The sequence below is a fragment of the Syngnathus typhle genome, linkage group LG5, assembly GCF_033458585.1.
Source record: "Syngnathus typhle isolate RoL2023-S1 ecotype Sweden linkage group LG5, RoL_Styp_1.0, whole genome shotgun sequence".
Classification (NCBI taxonomy): domain Eukaryota; kingdom Metazoa; phylum Chordata; class Actinopteri; order Syngnathiformes; family Syngnathidae; genus Syngnathus; species Syngnathus typhle.
This window is the reverse complement of record NC_083742.1, coordinates 5,119,973-5,146,164: the sequence shown is the minus strand read 5'-3', so window position 1 is coordinate 5,146,164 and position 26,192 is coordinate 5,119,973. Positions and strand designations below refer to the sequence as shown.

The 26,192-nt window shown below is 41.2% G+C and overlaps 1 protein-coding gene across 1 annotated transcript; it reads left to right on the top strand.

Annotated features, from left to right (window-relative positions):
• The first annotated feature begins 589 nt into the window (after positions 1-589).
• On the top strand, positions 590-9,515 carry lhx2b (LIM homeobox 2b). The gene is made up of 5 exons (XM_061278853.1): positions 590-1,197; positions 2,108-2,310; positions 3,075-3,445; positions 5,868-6,073; positions 9,170-9,515. Exons 1-5 carry the CDS (start codon positions 1,015-1,017, stop codon positions 9,458-9,460), a joined length of 1,254 nt encoding a protein of 417 aa, XP_061134837.1. The 5' UTR covers positions 590-1,014; the 3' UTR covers positions 9,461-9,515.
• Positions 9,516-26,192: the final 16,677 nt, after the last annotated feature.

The following is a 26,192-nucleotide window of genomic DNA, read 5'->3' as shown; positions in this document are numbered from 1 at the left end:
ACGTGTTTTGTGCGCACAGCCCGTCTCTTATTTCGTCGCAGGATTTGAGCTCCGGTTGACGGTGTGTGTGGCGGTCCACGCGTTTTAACCGAGAAGAGTCGAGACGTGGTGCTCCTAGGCTTCTCGCTCGTTCAAGTAACTCGGAGTATACTTCGATGACGGCGGCCCAGCCAATGAACTCACCCGGTGCGTCATGACGCAACGAGGCCTCGTTGATAAGGAGCAGGAGTCTAAAGTGGATGTGAGAAAGAGGCTCGGCGATTTAGGGGGGCAAGAAACAAGTACACAGCTCCTCCTCTTGTACGCACGTGTTATGCGGCCTCTCTGGCAGGAGACATAACAGCAATGTAAACAGGCAACCGTGAAGAGAGGAAAAAACAACGCTTGTCTCAGAGGGGACTGCACAATGCAAATATTTTTTTTAATTTATTTTATTTTTTAATGTCATCTACAAATAGTTTGACATAACATCCGGACTGTTGAACCTAAAGAAGAGGGAGCTGCGCCCACGTTTTCAAATCATTTGGATTATTTTTTGTTTTTGTTCTACTTTTTTTTTTTAATTTGGGAGATGCAGGGGGTCTCCGCTGCTTCCCTTTAAACTGCACAGAGTAAAGGGGAGTGAAGGGGAGGAATTTTGAGATTCGAATTCTGAAATCTCACTCCCTGGTTTAGTGGAGAAGACATCGGAACCAAGAGCAACATAGCCCGGCCGTTTGGTACGTTTTATTCATGGCAGAAATGTTAGCAATATCAGTTAGTCATAGAAAAACTGTAGATCACTACGGAGACAAAATCCATAAACGTCACTGTTAATTGCGAATGAATAATCTGAATCAGAATGAATATGTCCGGAAAAGAGTTTCCATTGGCGGATCATAAGTAGTAAGGAGAACACGTGTCCAATTTTCCCTCATTTTTTTCCTCCCTGATCTGGATTTTTAACTTGTCGCGTCAACAAGGAAAAGCCTGAAAAAAAATAAAGGACACAACCGCAAGTGGCTTTTTCTTCTGATGGACATCTTGGCTTTTAGATCCGAAGAGAATAGTTTTAGTATTCTCCCATCGGCGGCAACAATGCTTTTCCATGGCCTCCCCGGAGGCGACGTGCACGGCGTGGTGGAAGAAATGGACCGGAGAGGGAAGAGCGAGTCAGCGGCCATCAGCTCAGCTATCGATATGGGCGAGTCGGAGACGGTATGAGCAATTTCTTTCATTTTTTGGGGTTGTTACAGCACACTGCATAGCGGCCTCTGAGATTTCAGTGAAGAAACTTCAATCTTCATCAAATAGTTGATGTTGCGGTGCTTTCGTGGATGCAAAGGCAGCAAACTTCCACCACGGACTTCGACATCGAAAACGATCCCCAAAAATATTTACTCGCATAAAGTCACAAATTAATAATAATAATAATAATAATAATAATAATAATAATAATAATAATAATAATAATAATATTAACATACATCGATCAAATAAATAAATAAATCAAATATCAAAAATGGAAAGCTGCATGTGTGGATTTTCCTATGAGAAACATTCATGAACAAAATAGAAACGAACACTAAGATAATTTGTATACCGGTATTTTTTGGGAAATTCTGAAATACATAACTTACTTCGATAATAATATTCGTTGCATGATAGTCCCTCTTTAAAACAAATTTAATGTCACATATAAATTGAACTATACATTCAATTTCCGAATGATATATAAATGTGAGCTGTGCTGTTTTGGAGACAAGTAATTTGTTCCATACAAATAGTAATAAATATTATAATAATCATCATCAGTATAATGATAACAATAATGAAGTAAATATTGACTGCAGTTATGAATTATAATTCAGTTTTTTTAAAGGATGTTTAAAGCAGGTTTAATTATTGTGATTTTATATGAGAGCGTTACATTTTTGAGTCTGTACTCTTTAAAAATCAAGACTTTTTTAAGAATTCATAATAATTGTGAAGATGAACTAGTGTTTGAATCGAAAATTGAACGAACGTCTACTGTTTTTGGTCCACGCTTAACGAGATGTTGCAAACACACCAAGTGTCTGACGTTCTGACTGCGTCCTCGTGCGTGTTCCCTGCATGCTGACAACAGGCCATCCCGTGCCTGACAACAGAGCGCGTGGCCCTGTGCGCAGGCTGCGGAAGGAAGATCGCTGACCGCTACTACCTGCTGGCTGTCGACAAGCAGTGGCATATGCGCTGCCTCAAGTGTTGCGAGTGCAAACTCAACCTGGAGTCGGAACTCACCTGCTTCAGCAAGGACGGCAGCATCTACTGTAAGGAGGATTATTACAGGTAGGAAGGCCCTGCAGTTACGCTGACTACACAAGACCCCTCATGCTGTTCGTCTTGCCAAAAAAAAAAAAAACATTTGGAATTAAAAAAAATATTTTGGTAAAATATTGGTCCGACCTGCTACTTCCTGGGTTTATTGGTACAAAACATATTTTGTCTTAAAGAACCACCGCAACATTTTAGTTGTTTGGTTGAAAACGATCCAATTTCGGTCGGTCCAATTTTTGTCTGAAATTAGGTCAAAGTACAGGCACGAGTGAAATACATATTTTTAAAGTGTTTCTGCTGTTGTTTATATGAATGAACATTTTGGGGGCCATTATGTGTGCCGTTTAGTCTGAAACACACTGCAGGGAAACAAATGGTAATACGCCCCAAAATACAAAATGAAAGAAACTTGAAACTTGATCAGTTACTGTGTTCTGGCTTACCTTGACTGCCCACATTTATGCAGTCCAGTAGGCTAATAAAAGAAAGAAAGAAAGAAAGAAAGAAAGAAAGAAAGAAAGAAAGAAAGAAAGAAAGAAAGAAAGAAAGAAAGAAAGAAAGTTTTATTCACTCGAATATTTTCTTATTGTTTTCAAAACCGCACCTATATATATTTGCCTGACGCTGTAGTAATAAAAAATTCGCGTGTTAAAGAAATAACTTTCGCCTGTTGGCTGCATGACCGCGCCACAGTGGCGTGTCGTGTCAGAGCGGTAGCCCCCTGAGCTCGATTGTATGCGTTTCCAGCCGCTGATGGGGTTCTGTGTCGCCCGCAGAAGATTTTCGGTGCAGAGATGCGCTCGTTGTCATCTCGGCATCTCTGCCTCGGAGATGGTGATGCGCGCCCGGGATCTGGTCTACCACCTCAACTGCTTCACATGCACTACCTGCAGCAAGATGCTCACCACCGGGGACCACTTTGGCATGAAGGACAGTCTGGTGTACTGTCGGCTGCACTTCGAGACTCTCATCCAGGGAGACTATCAGACACATTTTAATCACGCGGATGTGGTGCCACATAAGAGCCTGGGCCCGGCCAACACGCTCGGACTATCCTACTTCAACGGAGTGGGGACAGTGCAGAAAGGCCGGCCAAGGAAAAGGAAGAGCCCTGGACCCGGAGCAGAGCTGGCAGCATATAACGCAGGTAAGAGGGACACGTGCAGAACTTTGATAAATAAATAAATAAATAAATAAATAAATAAATAAATAAATAAATAAATAAATAAATAAATAAATAAATAAATAAATAAATAAATAAATAAATAAATAAAGAGCAAAAAACGAATAGGGGCCAGCAGATTATTTAATTTGTAAGTAAAAAAAAAAGATAAAATCTGAAAACTGAAAAAAAGTTTTATTTATTTATCTTTTTATTTCCAATGATATGCAAATGAAAGTCGAGGCAAAGTAGGTTATTACGCTTTGAGCTATTACGTGACCAGCCAATATCAATCGACTTTTTTATGAGTTGGAATCGGGGGGAGCAGTAGCCTATCTCTTAATGTTTGTCAAATTTATATCAGCAGCTCCTTCACAATGGCGTGTTTGAGAGGGCGTGTTTTATTTTGCGGACAATATAGTTTCCATAAAGTTACGTTGAGCCCTTTACGGTGTGGTACTTGCCCTAGTTCTCGAGTTCAGACATCTTCTGCCTTCAAACTAACGACGTTTTGATTTTGAAGTCGCATTATGGACCTCAGTAATAAACTGTCCAAACAAAGGAAAGTAATCTTTTCGCTACACGCGCAATCCAGAACCATATTACAAAATAAATTAGTCGCGCAATGCATTATGAGTACACATTTCTGGAAACACGCACAATTTCACCATTAGTTGGTATTTTAAAGACAGAACCAACTTCACACTAACAAAGTTAATACTTAGCCTAACAACCTAACAAGACAGGAATATGTATGATTTAAAGTTAGCATTGTCCTCCATGGGATTAGAAGGGGAACTTTTTGATGTTCCGCCAGCATTCACCTTTTCCACTTGTCTGGCTCCATAGACATCTGCAGACCCCCCCCTCCCCCCCCCACACACACACACACGCACGCGCGCGCGCACAAACGCACGCACATGCAGGCTTTTTGCACTGGGACGTGGCCAATGTTGTTCATTGTGCTTTCTCATTGTTATTCATCAGTTTCATAGAGCACTATTTGCTTGAGGGATTCCAAGTTAAAGCTCTGATGATGTAGAGGTACATCCGCCTGATTTGTGGGTGAACAGCGTGGGATCGATTGCTGGCTGTTCATTGTTCGTCTCTGGATGTCCCCTGCGACTGGCTGGCGACCAGTTTAGGGTCTAGTTTGCCCTTCGCCCGATTTCGGCTGGGATAGACTCCTGCACCACCAGCAACCCTGACCAGGAAAATCTGTGTTGACAATGGATGGCTGGATAAAGGTTATTATTGCCACGGTTTTGTCATATACCGTTTGTAATACATTATACGCGCACACAGTTCAATCAACTTTATACATGAGAAGTGCGCGCGCGTGTGCAGCGTGTTCTTGGGGGAAAAAAGTTTCCTAAAAAAAAAAAACTGCTGATGTTAAAAATACTTTGTTTTTCTATCATATTTTAAAAATCGATTATATGAATTAAATACCTAGGTTGGTCATGTAGATTGTTCAGGTCAGAAAACATTTTCTTGTCCATTTAGATAAAAAAAAAAGACTAGAAACTATAGCAGAGATTAAAAGAACCTTCGACGAGAGTAAAGATGCAGCGCGCCCTCTTCTGCTTCGAACCAGAAACCACATCCAACTTCACCTGTACGGTAGAAAATACGAGGGTTCACGTGGCGCGTGTGCATTAACTTCTGAACACACTCGATGAGACTCGCAGAAGCAAGCGACCATCAGACACACTCTCAGATTGCTTTCGGTTAAAAATACTGCAGCATATGTTTTTTGTAGAAGGCAGCATTTGTTCTGCGTGGTGTTTATGCACTAATTAAGAGAAGTGTTGTTTTGATGCTTTTCACTCACTTGATATTCATCATTTGCAGCGTTAAGATATTGAACACGAACTGTTATGCACGCAGCAACACTTTGGCCAGTGCCAACAAATTTGCAGACTGGGACAAATATGAGCGAGTGTGTACTAAAGCTTGGCTAGCACTTCTTCCTGGTAAAGACAGAAAGAAGATGCAGAGCAACAAGGTTTGGAGGATATGTAGCTGTAACTAACGTCACCGGCACTGTTTCAAGTGGGACTTGGTTGTTTTGGGAAATTAAAAATACTGTGATTTTTTTTTTTTTTTAAATGACATATTTCCCACGCTCATCTCATTTACATAAATACTGCACATACATTCTAGTCTTTGGTTATTGGATTTATGTGCCAAGCTTAAGAGGATGTTGATGAATTAATGCCACAAAATAGAACACTGTTTGATGGGAGGAAGTGTGTTGTTACTACTGGCACATTAAAGCCATTAGATGCCAGGAGATGCTGGGAATGAATACAACAATTAGAAATAAAAATGACAACGTTTAATGACCAGATCACTCTTCCCGCTGTGTAATAATCTATTTTTCTTGTTCCCTGCTGGCCTGCAGCGTTGAGCTGCAATGAGAATGACAGTGAGTCAATGGACAGGGATTCCCAGTATAGCTCCAGTCAGAAAACCAAGCGCATGAGGACATCCTTCAAACACCACCAGTTGAGAACCATGAAGTCCTACTTTGCCATCAACCATAATCCAGACGCCAAGGACCTCAAGCAGCTCGCCCAGAAGACAGGCCTCACTAAGCGGGTCTTACAGGTACACATTACAATAAATTAAGTTAGGTCCAGATGTGTTTTGGACAGGCTGGGTTTTTTAATATCACCTTTATACACTGCCACATATTCAGATGTCTTAAGCCAAGCAAACGGAGAATACTTTTCACTTACTGAAGCCAAAAGTGAGTGTTGCACGACAAAAACCAAATACATTATGCAAGGTGTCTGCTGTAAAACATCTTCAACGTGATCTCCATGGCTTCCAGTCTTTGGGCTGCCAATAATTTTCAGCCAAATACTACAGATAATGGTTAAATTTACACTTAGCTTTATTGCACAAACGGTAAATTTCACAATTTTTGTGAAAGCTCTTAAATTAAAAGTGCCAGGCTTGACTTCCATTATGTCTCAATCTTTCTGTTTTTGTTGGTGTATAAAAGCAAAGCCAGAGAAATGCATTATATAACAAATTATAAACACTGATGGGACAAATTGTAGAACAACAATCTCAATAAACTCTTAATATTTTGTCCTGAAAGGAAGCACAACTGGCTCAACATCTCTTTTGCATTGCACTTACTAATCATGTGGTGAAAACCGCACTCTGAGGAAATAATGATGCAACAAAATATTTAGTTTGTTATATTTAAATTGTAGCACAATGTTGAAGCATAAATGACAATTCTCTGAAAGGGGAAGCATGAAATATGTCAAGGGAATAAGTGATATGATGAGGAATGAGGGATGAAAACCAAAAGCTGTTTAATGTAACAGAAGAGGGATTACAACAGAATTCCACAGGCAAGCGGTAAAATCATAACGGGGACGAGACAATTTGACAATTCATTCTACTGTTTTAATTAACGTTTGCAGAAAACAAAGCAGTCGTTTTGCTTTGATGCTTTCAAGTTTGCACGCCTGCTATTCCAGCTGATGTGCTTCTCCCCCTGCTCGTTTCCCATGGCTGCATGCATGATTCCATCACTTGCTCTCAGTGGCAAAGAGGCTGTTGCCAAGTCTGCTGCTGAATAACCGGAAAACGATGAATTTGATACGATAAAAAGGAGAAAAAAGAAGGAAAATCATCAATTCGAATTCAATCGTTTCATTTCATTTGAAAGATTATAATTAATTGTATAGTGTATGTAATTTTTAAGTTTTATATTAACTGGCAACTTGCCAACTGTGAATAAATGGGTGTGAATGTTGCGGACCAAATATTTACACAAACTATTGCAAGCGTCTTTGTGACTTACATTTTGCAACAATATCTCAGCATTCAAATGCGACTTCTGAAGGATGTGCAATTTGCATTTGAATTTATTAACATCTTTCCTGTCTTATTTGTGCTGCATTATAGACCTTACATCTCTATTTTATTTACCTTGATGACTTTGTTGAGACAATTATTTTTCTTCTTATGATGTGAAGTGGATACCGTTTATAGCTGTGATTGACTGGCGATCAGTCAAGGGTGTAACATGACTTGTCCCGAATTCAACTGGGATAGACACCACCTGACCCAAAGCAGGGCAAACAGCGTAAAACATAATTATGGAAGTATAAATGTACTTTTGTTTGCTTGGTCTGTGAATTTAAGTTAACACACACAGAGTTAAACATGCTTTACATCCATAATGGCAGGATTTGTTGATGAAGATGAAGACACATGATAGATTTTTCAACTAGAATCATCAGTCAAATCATTTCACCAATAATTTCAATTTAATCGAATTCCGCTCTTTGTTATAAAAAATAAAGGAGGGTGGGTAATAGTTGTAGAGTTTTTAAACTGTGTAGAGCAGCAGTCTGTGGCACTTTGAGAATGAGACCGACGCCCTTTTCACAAATCATTATTGCTGTGTCTTTAGTCAATCCAGCGCGATTCAAGAGTTTCAATTTAGTGTATCAAAATTTTTAACCAGTCGAGTTGCTGTGCAGGAATTACAACATGCTGCATAAGATACATAGCAACGTTGCAGGTCACAGAATGGCATCTTTCTATTTCAGTTCATGTTTATTTGCGTAGGGACAGATTTTGCAACATAGACAATTAAAAAACAAGCATCAGTGTACAAACTCACAGTGTTTATAGCTAATGCTAATATCCAATGTCCGTCCCCTTCAACTTAATATAGTGTAATTGCGTGATGTCATCTATCACTACTGTGTTTTACTCTTGAGTAAAGTAAGCCACCTTGTATTCTTGGGCAGCATTCTCGTTTTCGTCATGACTAACTTTGTATGGGTGAAAAGTGAAAAGTCTTTCTCCTGCAGTTACATTGCCCGGTGCAACGATGGTGTCAGGTGTGCAATCACATGCCATTGGTCAATTGTGACTGTGTGGAAGCACAAGTTCATGTTTGTGTTGCAAACGAGGCCTAGCGTATATTGAGAGCAAAACTATCATAGAAGACTTGAACATTGTTGAGCTGCTGAAAAGTTACCATAGAAGACTTGAACAATGTTGAGCTGCTGAAAAGTTTCGGACTTGCTAAGTGCGTGCATGTTTATTTTGTCATGAATGGTGCTATGTGACTGGTTGAATGGGTTTGCGTTTTGAAAATGAAGACACTTTCACACTTGAATAGACAGTCTGGCGCTTTATTTCTCAGCCTCCGCTGTATAGGGTTTTCATTCATCTTTGTCTTGCATAGGGAGGCACACACAATTACAAAGCACACTGAGAAAGACACTCATTTCTTAATTTGAAAACCCGTAATTCATTTTTGTACAGTTGTAAGTGAAAATCAGACAGGGATTATTATTTTTTTTGTTTGAAAGAAAAGAGCATGAATAGAAGTGTAATTCAGCATTGTCATTTGCTACTTGCAGCTATCAAGGTTAATTTTTGATTTGTTTTTGTCACATTTGCTTGCACATCCACAACTACTTAAATGTGATTTTATTGTTTTGGAAAAAGTGTCACATTGTGCACATGTTCATGCTTTACAGCTGTAAGAATTGTTCTGATAATATTGAAAATATTTGGAGGTGCAGTCAGATACAATCTGTGATCCTATTCGTGTGTATTTATGTATGATACTGTAAAAACATAAACATGTTGTGAACCTGTGTGAATGTGATTACTAAATACACTGGACGATACTGCAAATGATTTTATTTAACTTTGCAGGTCTGGTTCCAGAACGCTCGGGCCAAATTCAGGAGGAACCTTCTGCGACAAGAAAGCACCGGTGCAGACAAGACCTCCGACGGCTCCACACTGCCGGGAGGCACGCCGTCAGGACCGGCCTCTGAAATCTCAAATGCTTCCATGAGCCCCTCCAGCACCCCCACCACCCTGACAGACTTGACCAACCCCACTATGCCGACAGTTACCTCTGTGCTTGCCTCAGTCGCAGGCGGCATGGACGTTCACGAGTGTAGGAGCCCGTCACAGACCACACTGACTAGCCTTTTCTGATGAACGGAGCCTGATTGCAACCATCCCTTCCTCTGCTACACCCTGCTGAGTTGAAAACAAAGTTGACTCCTTTGAACATTAAGATTAGAAAAGTGAAAGTAACAGAAACAAAAAAAATAGAAAAAAAGGAAAGGGTCAACATTTTCTCTGAGCCCATTTACATACTTTGCAGACTGAGGCGGCCAAGGCTCACAGATGGAACTGTTGTTGTTATTTAGATATTGTCTTGTTGAGAACTGAGAAGACTTGATTTGCATTTTTCAATGTTTACAGAAAGTGACTAAGAGGAGAAAAAAACTGCTCAATTTTTGGAATTTTTCCAAAACAGTATTTATGTTGTTGTACAAGAGTCATTGTTAGATGAATTGTAATTTTTTTTCTTTGTGAAAATCTGAGATTAAACACCGGTTAAAATACCCTCGCACTGCAACGTGCCTGTAGTCTATTTTGTGTAAGTGATGTGCAAGATCAGACATGAATGGTTTGCCTCAGGAGAGAAAATGACCTTCATGGCTTACGTGTATGGGTGACTGTGTTTATTGCTAGTGATTACGTGTGTTTTTGTTTCAGCACTGCTTTACAGGAAGCCACATCCTGCGATGCTTTAACTGAAATTGTTTAAACTTGAGTAGAGATGTGAAGATACAATTAAAATATTTTTTCCTACCCTGCTGCAATTAGATCTTTAACCAAATCCCAAAGTTGCCCTCACATGAGGACATATGAAAGTCAACAACATTATGGCAATGAAACCCTCACTACAATATCACTGTCAGATATTTAAATACCTTTTGATGTGAATGTAAATTATTTAAATTTTAAGATGAATTTTACCAATGTGAGACAGAGAACATGTGCAGAAATTAATGGAATTATTAAAACTGCTCAATGGAATTAGTTAGTTCTTGAATGAAAATGATGAGTTGAAATCATTTTGTTACATGGGTTCTCTGAAGTATTTTTATATGTATTTCTGGGCAGCAAAAGTGTTTTGGCTAGTTAATTACTGAGCTCACAATTGTCACAAATACTCCCAACGTCTTGATTAAAAAAATATCCAAATCCAAACAAAACTGACAACATCACTTAGAAAATCTGTCTTCACATCTCCATAGCGAGATCAAATGTACCCATCTGAACAATTTGGGAGGCAAATTATTCAGTGTATTTAATACATGACTAAATAAAACACAAAGATTGTCAGATTGTACACCATTTTGAAATATGTAGAGCCAAGTAAATTTACAGACTAAGAAATTTACAGTAAACTATGTCTGTGCAATTTACAGTAAACTGCAACTTGCCAGTAAAAGCACTCCTTTTCTGAACTGATTCTAAGTACCTACCAGTCTCTTGTTTCACACTGAATCATACGAAAAAATATTTAGGTGCAACAAAAGGATTAGGAAATCACATTAATGCAATAACATCACAGTCATGAATCACACATTAGATATGAATGATATTGTGGACAAAAAAAACCCAACAACGGCAAGCTACTTTTCATTTAAAGATAATTGCTTCTTAAAATAGAAAAAGCAAATGTGTTTATTGGGGCATTTGTGCCAAAGCTGAGTCGCTAAAGTGGTTGACAGCCCACCATAAAAGGAAATCATTAAAGAAAAGGGGGTGTTGTTCATAGCCAGTCTCTCACTGGAAATGAAAAGTGTCTCAGGGCACCAACAACAGAGATTTTAGGTATTATAATTGGAGGAACATTCCCCATTAAAAATATTGCTTTTAAACTGTTCAGCTAAATGGTTTAACAAAGAACTTGTGTGTAGTGGAGGGATGTAATATTTTTTTCGCAGTTAAACATCCAGCTATCCATTTGCTATGCAGCTTGTCCTCATTAGGGCACCGGGAAACTTAGGCCTATCCCAGCTTGCAACATGCTTGAGCCGTGGTAAACCCATGACTGATCACCAGTCAATTGCAGAGTACATACTGTATCGAGAAATAACTATCATGCATGCCAGTGGTAAGTTTTGAGTGCCGAATAAAGTTAAGAAAAATATTTTGGAGATGCAGATGGAAAATAATTTCATGCATAGACCTAAAAAAGCAGAGCAAGCAAGCAACATGCCATTTTCAGAGCCTTCCAATATTTGAATTTGTATTTCCTGACTGTGACTGTGTCCGCCATGTCAGGGATATAAAAGATAAATTGAAAAAATACTTTATCCGCCTTCAAAATGTAAAATAAATGTGTATAACAATATGTATGAATCTATTCATCCATTTTCAACACCGCTTATCCTGTACAGGGTGAGAAGTTGCTATCCCAGCTGACTTCGGGGAAGAGGTGGCCTACACCATGAGCTGGTTGCAGGGCACAAACAATCATCCACACCGACATCCACAACATCACTGAGTGGGAGTCAATACCACCCTGCCCATGCACGTCAGGCGAGAGTAGCCCTACGCCCATCAATAACTTGCTATAAGAATCTACATAAATGATGCTATAAGCCCACAAACAATTTCTAATTATCTTGTTGTAAAGCGTTTCGGGTCCCAGTTGGCTGTTGTAAAGGGCTATATAAATAAAATCTGATGAAGTGATTGATAACTGGAGCCATCAATAGTATGATACTCTCAGACAGCATAAAATCCATCCATCCATCCATCCATCCATCCATCCATCCATCCATCCATCCATCCATCCATCCATCCATCCATCCATCCATCCATCCATCCATCCATCCATCCATCCATCGATTTTCTGAACTGCTTAGTCCCCACGGGGGCCGCGGGTGTGCTGGAGCCTATCCCAGCCGTTATCGGGCAGTAGGCGGGGGACACCCTGAACCGGTTGCCAGCCAATCGCAGGGCACACAGAGACAAAAAAACATTCGCACTCGCACTTACACCTAGGGACAATTTGGAGTGCTCAATCAGCCTACCAAGCATGTTTTTGGGATGTGGGAGGAAACCAGAGTGCCCGGAGAAAACCCACGCGGGCCCGGGGAGAACATGCAAACTCCACACAGGGAGGGCCGGAGGTGGAATCGAACCCGCACCCTCCTAACTGTGAGGCGGGCGTGCTACCCAGCAAAATCCATCATATCCAACAAACCAGATACTTAGACATCTTGGCCAAGATTTACTGAAAAGATAAGGGAAACCATGACATATACAAAACATAATTGTAGCTATAAAATTCACTACTAGGCTCCCTGCTTTTGTTCAGATGGGATCAGGATTAGATCCTTTACAATAAAGTAAGATGCACATTGTAATAACAAGGAACTGTGAAGTGAGTGACTCAAGAGACTTCAAAAGGTTTAATTTTACCTAGAGGTAAAATCTATTTGATTATTTCCATGTGTCTAACTTGATGAGTTATCCTGTTTCATTTAAAAAAAGACAGCCAACATGAGAATGTTATCTGACTGCAATGTAAAATTATCGGTCGTTATGTGACATGATAGACAACTTCAATGACTGTGCCCCTACAGACAGCTTGGCTTCGTTTCCCACTATGTAACACTGTCAATGAGTGTGAATGGCTCTCCGTCTCTGTATTTGCTCTGTGATTGAGTGGCGACCAGTCCAGGATGGCATCTGCCCTTCATATGAAGTCAGCTGGCAATCTGGCACTGAGACTCAGCTATTCACGACATCACTACAAAGGATAGGATGGATTGTTTTCATCCACTATTATCCCAACGTGACATATTTTGTTCTCCATCTTTGCTATTATTTCATCATACAGCACTAATCCATCAATAATAATGAAAACAAAAGGAGCTGCAAAAAATATTAAAATAAAGTGTTCAACTATAATCACAAAATTTTATTCATGCATTGAATATTAATTAATTATTAATTGTTAATTATTCTTCGAAAAATCTGGATTGTTTTTTTATTTCTTCTGACAGAAGCTGAGTTGGCTTTCTGTAGACGTTATTCAACATTGAAATGACTTAAACTGAAAAAAAGAAAAGAAAAATCTAGTGGATGGGTGCAGGTCAGCTTCTATGAGTCACATTAAAGGTTTAAAAACAGTTCCCGGAACTGACAGGCTCATTTTTTTATGTGCACACACCCTATAGGCTTACTCATTCTCAGGCTTACTCATAAACTGTTGTGGGATAAAAATGACTAAATGAAGTAACTGTTCCTTAAAACAACAGCTCCATTTCAACAATCTGTAATTTATTTCAAGAATTGCATCAGACATTAATAACACAGAATGCTCTTTTCATAATTGCATGCACTTGAGTCTCGACATGATGGGAGGCTTGAGTACATTTGCCTTGTGAAGTGGGCACCTGGAAACCAGCCCCAATTCACCATAGCTAAAATACACACTGGGATTATTCTAGAAAATAAATTACAATATATTACAAAAGGTTTAATGCCCGTTGTATTTCTGAATGAAATACAGCTGAACCTACATTTTACACGCTTTGATTCTACACGACTTTCTATGGTTTGGTCATGGATCCAATTTTTTTCCGTCGTATTTTAAATGAACGATATTGTAGAAATTGCAGAGCAAAAAGACAAGAGGCAGTTTCTACTTTTGACTACGCAACGGCGTGTCGTTCTTTTTCGCTTTCCGCGTTTCTCACGCCCATCACGTCTCTTGAAGGGACTGCAGCAATAACATAAAGGTTGTACATTAATTAGCACAAACAAACCCACTGTCAGTAAGCAGAGGCAGGGTAACGACACAACAAACAGTGAATTATATGATATTAATTTTCACCGAGAACAATGACATTATTCCCCAAATGCAAACACGCGTATCTACCGTAATTTTCGGACTATATGTCGCTCCGGAGTACAAGTCGCATCAGCCATAAAATGCCCAAAAAAGTGAAAAAAACATATACAAGTCGCTCCGGAGTATAAGTCGCATTTTGGGGGGCAATTTATTCGACAAAATCCAACACCAATAACAGTCATGAACGAGCAACAACAGGCGAAACGATAGGTATGCTAACGTGACATAAACACAAACAAAGAGCTGAGAACGGCCTTATGTAACATTCAGTTATTTTAAAAGTACTATTACATAAATAACACGTTTATAAAACCATCTGTCACTCCAATTCATTAAATCCATCGATCGTCCTTTGTCAACAATGCGTGCGCGCCGCTGACGGCGCTTGCACTTCAAAATATTCCACAGACCCATATAACGATATATAAATTATATATCAACTAACTATTATATAAGCAATAATGTTATCAAACCATCTGTGTCACTCCAAATCATTAAATCCATCGATCGTCCTTTGTCAACAATGGGTGTGCGCCGCTGACGGCGCTTGCACTTCAAAATATTCCACAGGCCCATATAATGTTATAGAAATTAGATATCAAATGATTATTATATAAGCAATAATATTATCAAACTATCTGTGCACTTTAAATCATTAAATCCATCAATCAAATTCCTCGTCCTTTGTCAACAACGCCGCGCGTGAGCCCTGACGTCAGCCTCGTCGTTATTCCACAGATCTAGTATATAATAGGGGTGTAAATCGCGGGTTTTGTCACGATACGATATCATATCGATACAAAGAACCTCAATACGATATTTGCCGATATCTTAAAGCCTGCTGTGATTCATTCACGATACATCACGATATAGTGCTCTACGATCGATATAGAACAATATCCTGATCTATAACAATTCATACGCAAAATCAACAAGGTACTGCAAACTCTTTATTTAGGAAATTACAAAGTGCTTCCAAACGAATGACTTGAAGCCCAAAGGGGAGCGAATTTCCTCGTCTTCTTGGACACTAGCCATAGCACCAGCCCAGGAGCCGCGTAGTTGTCGGCTCTCCTTTCACGTGCCTGCTCTGCTCACAACACAACACACTCCGCACGGCTCCCGGAAAGAGGAAGCAAGCAACAATGACCTGGATTTCAAAATAAAGTCGCGTCTAATGTCCGAGGTCAAAAACGGGCGATAATTATCGATGTTTACGTTTAGCATCGATGCCAACAAACCGTAGAGCATTATATCGATTAATCGATGTGTATTGGTGAATCGTTACACCCCTAGTATATAACTATATTGTAGCCTGAACAAAGAACAAGGAAAGACGTGGGTTTGGTAAACAGCTCTTTATTTAAGCAAACTTCCAGGCGTGTGGCGGCGTGGACTTCCAGCCACGAAGGTGGAAGAGAGGTCCATAGAATAGGACTGGGCGTTCGTAAAAGCCATGACCGAGCCCCATCCACCGTCCCCGGGCAGCCAGCCGGCCAAGCGCCGGCCGTCGACTTCCATCCACGGAGGTGAAAGAGAGCTCCGCAGAGTAGGACTGGGCGTGGGTAAAAGCCATAATAGTTTTTCAAACCTTCTGTGTCACTCCAAATCCTTAAATCCTTCAAACTCTTCGTCCGCCGTGTCACTTAGAAACAAAGCCGCTAATGATGCCGGTAGTACTCTTCGTCATCTTCGTCATCCCGTGATCAATCTTTGTCCCTTATGTAAACAACCGCCGCGCCACGCCGCGTCGCGCTGCTGACGTCACTCGAAATTCAAAAACAGTAATCCCTTGCTACATCGCGGTTGGTTTATCGCGGTTTCACTTTTTTTTTTTTTTGAAAATTTTTGAAAAAAAACATATAAGTCGCTCCTTATTGTAAGTCATAAAAACTATGAAAAAAACCGCGACTTATAGTCCGAAAATTACGGTATATATATATACATATATATAAGTACGTATTTCCTTACTGCAATTTACCAATACACTCTGATTTCTTTCTTCCTCTTCCAAGATGTTCGCAAAATCGAGGCTAGGAATATTTAGGGTTGCCACAAATGATAATTTTGCTAGTTGTCGTAGTCGTAATTAGGAGACTAATCACATCATATTTAAATTGGGGTATATTGCACTGGCAAGCAGCTGCTCTTATACGAGCATTGGTAACTTACAATGTGAATTCTTTCAGGTATATGCAATGAAAAGACAATAAGATCATAGTACGATCAACTTGGATCAAACTTTGTACCAAATTAGTTCAAAATGATGATGCAACAGGGCGTCTCGGTGGTGCACTGGTTAGCACAGGGGTGGGCAAACTTTTTGACTTGCGGGTCGAATTGGGTTCTAAATTTTGACCGGGGGGCCGAACCAGGAGCAGATGGATGTCTTGTTTGTGTGAAGTAATATAAATGACATGTAAAGGTCATTGCATAAAAGGTTTTTACTTTTAGTAGATACTAAAGCATGGATATTAAAAAAAAGCTTTTTGAAAACAAATGCATTTATTAACAGTATTAAAAAAATATTTCACCAAAAAACTACTATCAGTGATTCTTATTAAATACGACACTGTTATGATGAATAACATTTTCTATCACTTCAGCGCCTGCAGGTCAGATTTATGAAATATGTTTATCTAATGAGGCGAAATCACATCCAACGGCAAATATTCTGACCAAATACATCATCTTGAAGAATCAGTGAAAGAATACATCTAAATAAAGTAATAAAGAAATCAATAGTATTGTTGGTTTCCCTTTTTGGCAAGTGCATAATAGTCTGGAGTAAAATTTGTTGTGGTAATTTTTAGGATAGAGCCAAGGTGTCGATCCGTTAACCTAGATCTGTGACGGGCTTTGTTGACATTCATGTGGCTGAACGTCTTCTCACACACGTAGGTCGAGCCAAATTGTCCACTCTTTTTTAACATTCAGCACTCACTGTCCACCTTTCTTTTCTTCGGGCCACTCATTTTAATGGAAGGATTCCAGGGGAAAGTTTGTGCGTGGCATTAGCGTAAAACTGTATCTGAAAACTCAGCGCGCGAATTACGAGAATATTGACGTCACAGCCTACACTCAAAATTCGGCACTGATAGATGAAATTACTACGTAATACTGAGTACGCACGCACACGCACTTCTGAATGTGCACCGAGCTTTCTGACACGGCTCCTGGGAGTAAATGCGCGGGCGGGCGCTTCCCCATCTACTGGGGAAACATAGTAATTGCAGGGAAAATGACCCCCAAAAAATTACTAATACAATATATTCAGGTTTGGCAGGCCGGATTAAACGGCCCCGTGGGCCGGATGTGGTTCGCGGGCCGTAGCACGTCTGCCTCACAGTTAGGAGCGTGCCGGTTCGATTCCACCTCTGACCCTCCCTGTGTGGAGTTTGTATGTTCTCCCCGTGCCCGCGTGGGTTTCTCCGGGCACTCCAGTTTCCTCCCACATACCAAAGAACATGCTTGGTAGGCCAATTGAGCACTCCAAATTGCCCCTAGGTGCTAGTGCGGATGGTTGTTCGTCTCTGTGTGCCCTGCGATCAGCTGGCAACCGGTTCAGGGTGTCCGATGACTGCTAGGATAGGCTCCAGCACGCCCGCGACCCCCGTGGGGACAAGTGGTATAGAAAATGGATGGATGGATGATGATGCAACAGAAACTGAAGCAGGTACTGTGGCCTTGAAATTTTTGCTGTAAATATTTATCATTTTAAAATAGCATTTTAAAATAGAACCGACAATTGTACACTATGCTGAGTTGCACTAATACTATGAAAACTACCGTTTTTTCCATGTATAATGCGTAAATTTTACGCATTATACATGGAAAAAACGGTATATGAACTCATATGAGTAAATATAGAGAATAGAATAGAATAGAATAGAATAGAATAGAATAGAATAGAATAGAATAGAATAGAATAGAATAGAATAGAATAGAATAGAATAGAATAGAATAGATCTTTATTTATCATTGTCACATGTACAACGAAATTTAAAAAGTGCCAACCGATCCGCGCATGAGATAAAAAATAAATAGAATAAATAGAATAAAAAGATAAAAAAAAAATACAAGCTAAAACCCACAGAAGAACATACACAGACATAATCATTTACGTTTAGCTGCATTCAATGCAACTACCGCTGTAGGGTAAAAACTGTTGGCGAATCTGCTAGTCCTTGACCTAATTGCCCTGTAGCGTCTGCCTGATGGCAACAGTTCGAAAAGGGAGTGGCCAGGGTGGGAAGTGTCCTTCAGAATGTTCTGTGTTTTTTTGAGACAGCGGGTTCTGTGTAGGTCTTCCAGTGTGGGGAGAGGGTAGCCAATGATCTTCTGTGCTGTGTTGATGACCCCTTGGATTTTTTTCCTCTGAGCAGCAGTGCAGCTGGAGTACCAAACACATATACGGTACGTTAAAGTGCTTTCTATGGAGCAGCGATAGAAGGACACCAGCAGTTTTTGTGTAATGCTGTGCCTCCTCAGCACCCTTAAGAAGTAGAGTCTCTGCTGGGCCTTTTTAAGCAGCTCAGAGGTGTTCACGCCCCAGGTGAAGTCCTCCTCGATGTGGACACCCAGGTAGCGGAAGGAGGACACCCTTTCCACACAGTTGATGATAAGTGGTGGTGGAAAGTCCGTTTTATTTTTCCTCCTAAAATCAATGACCAGTTCTTGGGTTTTAGCCGTGTTTAGGAGCAGATTGTTCTCTCCGCACCACTCCGATAGCTGGACCACTTCGTCCCTGTAGGCAGACTCATCCCCCTTTGAGATGAGCCCCACCACGGTTGTGTCATCCGCAAATTTCACGATAGTGTTGCTGCGGTGGGCGGGGTGGATGCATGTGTGTAGAGCATGTAAAGCAGTGGGCTCAGTACGCAGCCTTGTGGGGAGCCGGTACCAAGACTGAGAGGTGTGGATGTATGACGGCCCACTCTCATCCTCTGGCTGCGACCCGTCAGGAAGCTCTTAATCCACCTGCAAGTATTATGTGGAAGTCCCAGGCCCTCCAGTATGTCCACCAGTCTGTGGGGGAGGATGGTGTTAAAAGCAGAGCTAAAGTCCACGAAGAGCATCCGCACATAGCTCCCCGGCTGCTCCAGGTGGGACAATGCAGCGTGGAGGGCTGTAGCTACTGCGTCCCCTGTGGATCTATTTGCCCTGTAGGCAAACTGGTGGGGGTCAGATCCTCTGGACAGGAGTGCTGTGATGTGACCCCGTACCAGCTTTTCAAAGCACTTCATGACCACCGGGGTGAGTGCGACTGGCCGGTAGTCATTAAGGCTGGTGATGTGGCGTTTCTTGGGCAGGGGGACTATAGTGGAGGATTTTAAACAGGATGGGACGGTGGACTCGGTAAGGGACTGGTTGAAAATCTTTGTGAAGACTCCAGCCAGCTGATCTGCGCAGTCCTTCAGGACACGCCCAGTGACGCCGTCAGGACCCGCAGCCTTCCTCGAGTTGATGGTCCGCAGCGTGCGCCTCACCTCGTGCTCCTTCACTGTGAGGGTGAAGCTGCTGCGGTCTGTTGGATGTGATGTGGCCGCTTCAGGTGGTTCGGACTCGAACCGGGCAAAGAGGGTATTGAGGACTTCTGCCGGTGAGGCGTCCCCTTCAGCAGCTCCGATGGTGGTTCTGTAGTTGGTGAGATGCTGGACTCCCTGCCACACCTGCTTGCTGTTGTTGCTGTCCAGGTGATCCTCAATCCTCTTCTTGTAGGCAAGATGGGCCTCTCTGATGCCTCTCCTCAGGTTGGCTCTGGCTGTGCTGTAGAGAGCCCTGCCCTCAGACCTGAGGGACAGGGCGGTGTCCCTCTCCTCCAGCAGCCGAAGGACTTCCCGGGTCATCCAGGGCTTCTGGTTGGGGTATATCCGTATAGGTTTGTCCACTGTGACAGTGTCTGTGCAGTGCTTGATATAACACAGAACACTGTCTGTGAACACGTTCAAGTCCCAGTGTTCGAAGATGTCCCAGTTAGTCCTGTCGAAGCAGTCCTGCAACTGTTGCGAGGCGTCATCAGGCCAGGTTTTAACAATTTTAGTGATGACAGGAGCTGATTTGCTGATGGTGGTATATGCCGGGATTAATAGCAGTGACATATGGTCAGACTGGCCCAGGTGAGGTAGCTGTTTTGCCCTGTAGCCTAGCTTGATGTTGGAGTAGACCTTGTCCAGAGTGTTAACTCATCTAGTGGCACATTTAACATGCTGGTGGAAACTAGGGAGTGCTGCTTTCAAATCTACATGAAGTTCCCTGCCATGATGTGGACTGCGTCAGGATATCTGCTAATACTGCCATGTAATAGTCCAATAGCTAGCTTAGCATTAGCATCCGGAGGTATGTAAACAACAGTCGTCATGACTACGGTAAATTTACGAGGGAGGTAAAAGGGCCTGCATTTAATAGTCACATACTCCAGGTCCGGGCAGCAGTGACTGTCTACAGTCACCATATTAGTACACCAGTTGTTATTGACGTACATACAGAGCCCCCCCCCCCCCTGCTCTTGCCGGAGTTCTCAGTCCTGTCATGACGCTGTGTGGTGTAGCATGCTAGCTCAATAGCAGAGTCCGGTATGAGTGGATGAAGCCAGGTTTCGGTGATCAGTACCATGCAGCAGTCCTTCACGGTCTGGAAAAAGAGTAAAGTACTAAAAAGTACCGTAATTTTTGGACTATCAGTCGTGTTTTTTTTCATAGTTTGGGTGGGGGAGGCGACGTATAATAAGGAGCGACTTATGTATATGTGTTTTTTTTTCCAAAAATTTTCAAAAAAAAAAAAAGAAGTGAAACACGATAAACGAACCGCGATGTAGCAAGGGATTACTGTAATTTGATATGCAAGTGACATCAGCAGCACGACGCGGCGGTTGTTTACAAAAAGGACAAAGATTGATCACGGGATGACGAAGATGACGAAGGGTACTACCGGCATCATTAGCGGCTTTGTTTCTAAGTGACACGGAGGACGAAGAGTTTGAAGGATTTGGAGTGACACAGAAGGTTTGAAAAACTATTATGGCTTTTACGCACACCCGGTCCTATTCTAAGGATCTCTCTTCCACCTCCGTGGCTGGAAGTCCACGCCGCCACACGCCTGGAAGTTTGTTTTATTAAATAAAGAGCCGTTTACCAAACCCACGTCTTTCCTTGTACTTTGTTAACGCTACAATATAGTTATATACTAGATTTGTGGAATAACGACGAGGCTGACGTCAGGGCGCACGCGCGGCGTTGTTGACAAAGGACGAGGAATTTGATCAATTGATTTAATGATTTAGAGTGTACAGATGGTTTGATAATATTATTGCTTATATAATAGTTATTTGATATCTAATTTTTATAACGTTATATGGGCCTGTGGAATATTTTGAAGTGCAAGCGCCGTCAGCGGCGCGCACCCATTGTTGACAAAGGACGATTGATGGATTTAATGAATTGGAGTGACAGATGGTTTTATAAACGTGTTATTTACGTTTTTTTTTTAAATAACTGAATGTTACGTCAGGCCCGTTCTCAGCTCTTCGTTTGTGTTTGTCACGTTAGCATACCGTATCGTTTTGTCTGTTGTTGCTCGTCCATGTCTGTTCTTGGTGTTGGATTTTGTCAAATAAATTGCCCCCCAAAATGCGACGTATACTCCGGAGCGACTCATATAGTATGTTTTTTTTCACATTTTTGGGCTCTTTATGGCTGGTGCGACTTGTACTCCGGAGCAACTTATAGTCCGAAAATTACGGTATATGTTTTTTTTTTCACGTTATTGTGCATTTTATGGCTCATGCGACCTATATTCTGGAGCGACTTTTAGTCCGAAAATTACGGTACTAAAATAAATACTTGTATTGGTTCATAATTTTTCTAGTTATTTAAACTTATACAAAATGTTTTGTTTTGCTTCTCTAGTATGCATAATCGGGTACACACATTTAAATTGTGGTATGCACTGTAAATTAGTACCATAAAATACATCCATCCATTATCTGAACTGCTTATCCTAATGAGGGTCGCGAACATGCTGAACCCTGGGATAGGGTGACTTCGGGCAGTAGACGGGGGACACCCTGAACTGGTCACCACCCAATCCCAGGGCTCACATAGACAAAAAAACATTTACACACACACTCACACATATGGACGATTTGGAGTGGTCAATCAGTTACCATGCATGCTTTTGGAATGTGGAAGGAAACGGGAGTACCTTAAGGAAACCCACGCAGGCATGGGGAGAACACAGGAAGGGCCGAAGCCGGAATTGAATCCCGCACCTCCGAATTGTGAGGTGGATGTGCTAACCAGAGCCCCACCATGCCGCCCTCTACAACACAATACGATACACTACTATATTATACCATCTATACACAATACGATACATTACGATATGATACATGATGCGACATGACTACACTACGCCACAAAACAATAGATTACAAGAAAAAGCAATACAATACAATCAACATTTAAGGAGCGGTCTTTTCAGAGGGAATGACCGGCAACAGTAAAAGCTTGGTCCCTTCTGAGGGTCCACTCAGTCCTCAGCACTTCCAGGAACATCTGATTTGCAGACCTGAAGCACCAGGCGGTTGTGTAGGAGCTCACGGAGGTAAGATGGGGCGAGGCCGTATATTAATGATTTGCTAACAAATAGAAGTATCTTAAGATGAACGCTAAAATGTACTGGGAGCCAGTGAAGGCAGGTCAGAATTGGGCTCCGTTTTATGAGCTCCAATTAGGAGCCAAACGGCAGCATTGGAGAGACTTGAAGGAGGACCGGCTGACTCCGGAGGGAAACGAGGTATTTTTTTTAACCATTTGTCTCCAAAGAGTTAGGGGAACGGGTGAGACAAAGGGTAAAGAGGGTGGATTGGGCATTAGTCAGCTAAATAAAATGCTAAATATTATATAATATTATATACCGTTTTTTCCATGTATAATGCGCAAAATTTAACTTATTGTCCTAAAATCTGGGGTGCGCATTATACATGGGTACAATTTATTTTCTTTTTTTTCTTTTTGGACACGTCAGCTATATAGAGCGAGAGTTCAGTTCTCTACCTAAATGCGTATTACAGGTAATATTTTATTTCACAACACTTTGCCTTGTTCCTTTCTTCTCTGCTGTTCACTTCAAACGCGCTGCATACGAACACATTGCTCTCGTATCAGACGCTTGCTCGATCACCTGCTCGTTTGCTGTCACAATGTACCCTACACAAATCCGAAACATTTCTTCGCTATCGAGTTTGCTAGCGCATGCGCAGTGATACTGACCGGCAGAATAACAACCGGTTGTTCCCAAAGATGATCTTTTTTCTGAAATATCGTTTTTTTCCGTGTATAATGCGCCCCCATGTATAATACGCACCCTAAAAATGGCATGCTGATGCTGGAAAAAAGCCTGTACCCATGTATAATACGCACCCAATTTTTATGAATTTAAAAAAAAATTCCCAATGATGAAGTAATAGAGTCAAAATTTGGGTGCGTATTATACATGGGTACAGGCTTTTTTTCCAGCATCGACATGCCATTTTTAGGGTGCGTATTATACATGGGGGCGCATTATACATGGAAAAAAACGGTAATATAATAATATGTCATTTTTCTAAGAAAAAAAAAGTTTTTTTTATTTGCCATTACATTCCTCATCACACAAAGATTGTTGTTGGTCACATGCTGGTCTGGTAAAGTAGTGTCTCGGCTGGCAGACACTGAAGGATGATGAGGGATGGACGAGACTACCACATTATCCTTGGCTCGTCTGAAAGACTTGTGCCACTTAATGGAGGGGGGCGGAGGTGAAAAGGGTAAAGAACTTGAATGTAATAAGTAATGAAAATGAGCTGGGATACGATTACCATTCCCCTGGTCATTATATGGTCATTTAGGCCAGTTTTAGCATCTTGCCTTTCACCCGTAGGGCCTCTCCGTCTCTGGGCTACAAACTAATTAGCATGAGGAGGCTTAGCTAACACAGTTATGCCTCTCCCTCTGATCACATTCACTCAATAGCCAAGGATGCATGTAGAGATGAAATTAGAGTGATTAATTAGGCTTTGACACAACGCCAAAGGTTCTCAATTTAACGCTGTCACATCAATAAAAAGGGCATCTCCTTAGCTGCATGCCGGGTGACCTAAAGGAGAATGACGTGGGGGTATTACCAACAATTAAGACCAATTAGTCGGAGCAACCCTCCAATAAAAAGACATACATAAATACATGGCACAATGCAATAAAGATGTTATCTGCTGATTTGGAAAGAATTTGTCCACATTTCTATTTTTTCAAGTATTTTTCGAAAAGCATCTTCAGTATTATTATCCATTTTAGTCACTAAATTAACACATCATTACAATTATCACAAATATACATTGTTTTAACAAACCTTGACCTCTTCATTTCATTCATTATAGCAACAAGGACAACAGATACTACTGGCGACACTGGCGTAGAGGTGAGCTGCCCACCAAACATAAAACAATTGTTCACAACTGTATAGTGATTAGAAAATGCCCTTCAGTTGGCAAATGCGTGCTCACAAATATTAACTATTTAATGAATTGGCAGAAGGGCATTGGAACAGTGCTCTATCCACAATTTTTTTTCTTATGTGTCTGTCGCCCATTTTCATTTGTATTTCAAACCAAATGTTATCTGTAAAACATGGGGCTGAGACTTAGCTCACTTGAACCTCACTGTCAATGTTTCTTCTGATTCTTTCCTCATCTTAAACTTCTCTTAATATGCCTTGGTGTGGCTGGTATTTGATTACTTTGGAGTAAAATTCACTGCCATGATTGCTCATTTTATTCTTGCTTAGGACTTACTGAATCTAGTCAGCAAATTGCCATTATTGCTATCATTAATATTTTTGGAAAACAAGAACAAACATTTTTTTAGATGATACATTGTTATTTTTCTTTGTGTCCTTTACCTTCCACTTGCTTATCCACCCATCTGGTTAAAGGTTTTGTTAGGATTTAATTAAAAAAAATACTCATGTGTGTTCAAATCTTTTTCATATTTTCCAAAAACATTGAAATATTACTCAGGCAATTATGCTATGTGGTGATATGCTGGTCTCTCGTGATGATGGTCAGACGTGCCTCATTTGTGCATTTGACATTCTACATTCCATTCTTTATTTGATATAGTAAATAGTTCAGGTCGATTGAATTTGAGTCATTTTTTTATTGTTCTGAAAATGAGCATTTTATTTAAGCCCTTTTCCTTCCCAAATCAGTCAATACGATTTGTTGATCATCAAATCAACAATCATTGAATTTCACTTGATTTGTTCCAAATACCGGACCCTCTGTGTCTTGATCATGTCCCACAGCACAAAACTCAGATTCTCCACAACACTCATCTGTCCTCACCTTGACAGACAGGAAGGAGAGCTCATTTAATCCAATCCAGCTATCCCCATGTTTGCTGGAAAGACTGCCTAGAGCAACCAGAGAAGAAACACAGCTTCATTATCCTTCTTCCCAAGTGACAAATCCTCCCTGAATGGAGCAGAATGTAAAAGTTTTCCAGGGACAGGCCTGGCTCGTGCTCTATTTAGATATATAGTGAAGTGCTGTCAGGGCAGAATGTGAGGCACACGGCTGTGCGAAGCAAGTTTGAGGATGTGAACTTTGCATGGCAGCTCATGGAGTGGATGTGGGGAGTTGCCAGGTTCTCCCCCTGAATGTCGGTGGGAATGCAGCACAGGCAGCTGTCAGCGGAGAGGTGCCATTTCCTGCTCTGATGCTGACAGAGGCTGTCTGCAGGCAGCAGGAGTACAGCCAGACTGACACGCTGTTTATTCACAGATGACGTCTGAGCTGAAGATAGGTGTCACTGGCATTTTGGTTCACCTATCGATGTGAAAACTTTCTTGGAACACTGGGTGAAGAAGTGTTTGTAGAGAACACATAAGCAGCGTAATTGAAGACTTCCAGCGTGTGGCCAACTACCTGGCTATGTGACAAAATAGAACACGCGTGCA

Excerpts from the sequence above, each read along its gene's own strand:
- lhx2b (XM_061278853.1), top strand. The coding sequence starts at position 1,015 with ATGGACATCTTGGCTTTTAGATCCGAAGAGAATAGTTTTAGTATTCTC. Across the intron at positions 2,311-3,074 it reads TGTAAGGAGGATTATTACAG|AAGATTTTCGGTGCAGAGAT; the intron begins GTAGGAAGGCCC and ends TGTCGCCCGCAG. Across the intron at positions 6,074-9,169 it reads TCACTAAGCGGGTCTTACAG|GTCTGGTTCCAGAACGCTCG; the intron begins GTACACATTACA and ends TTAACTTTGCAG.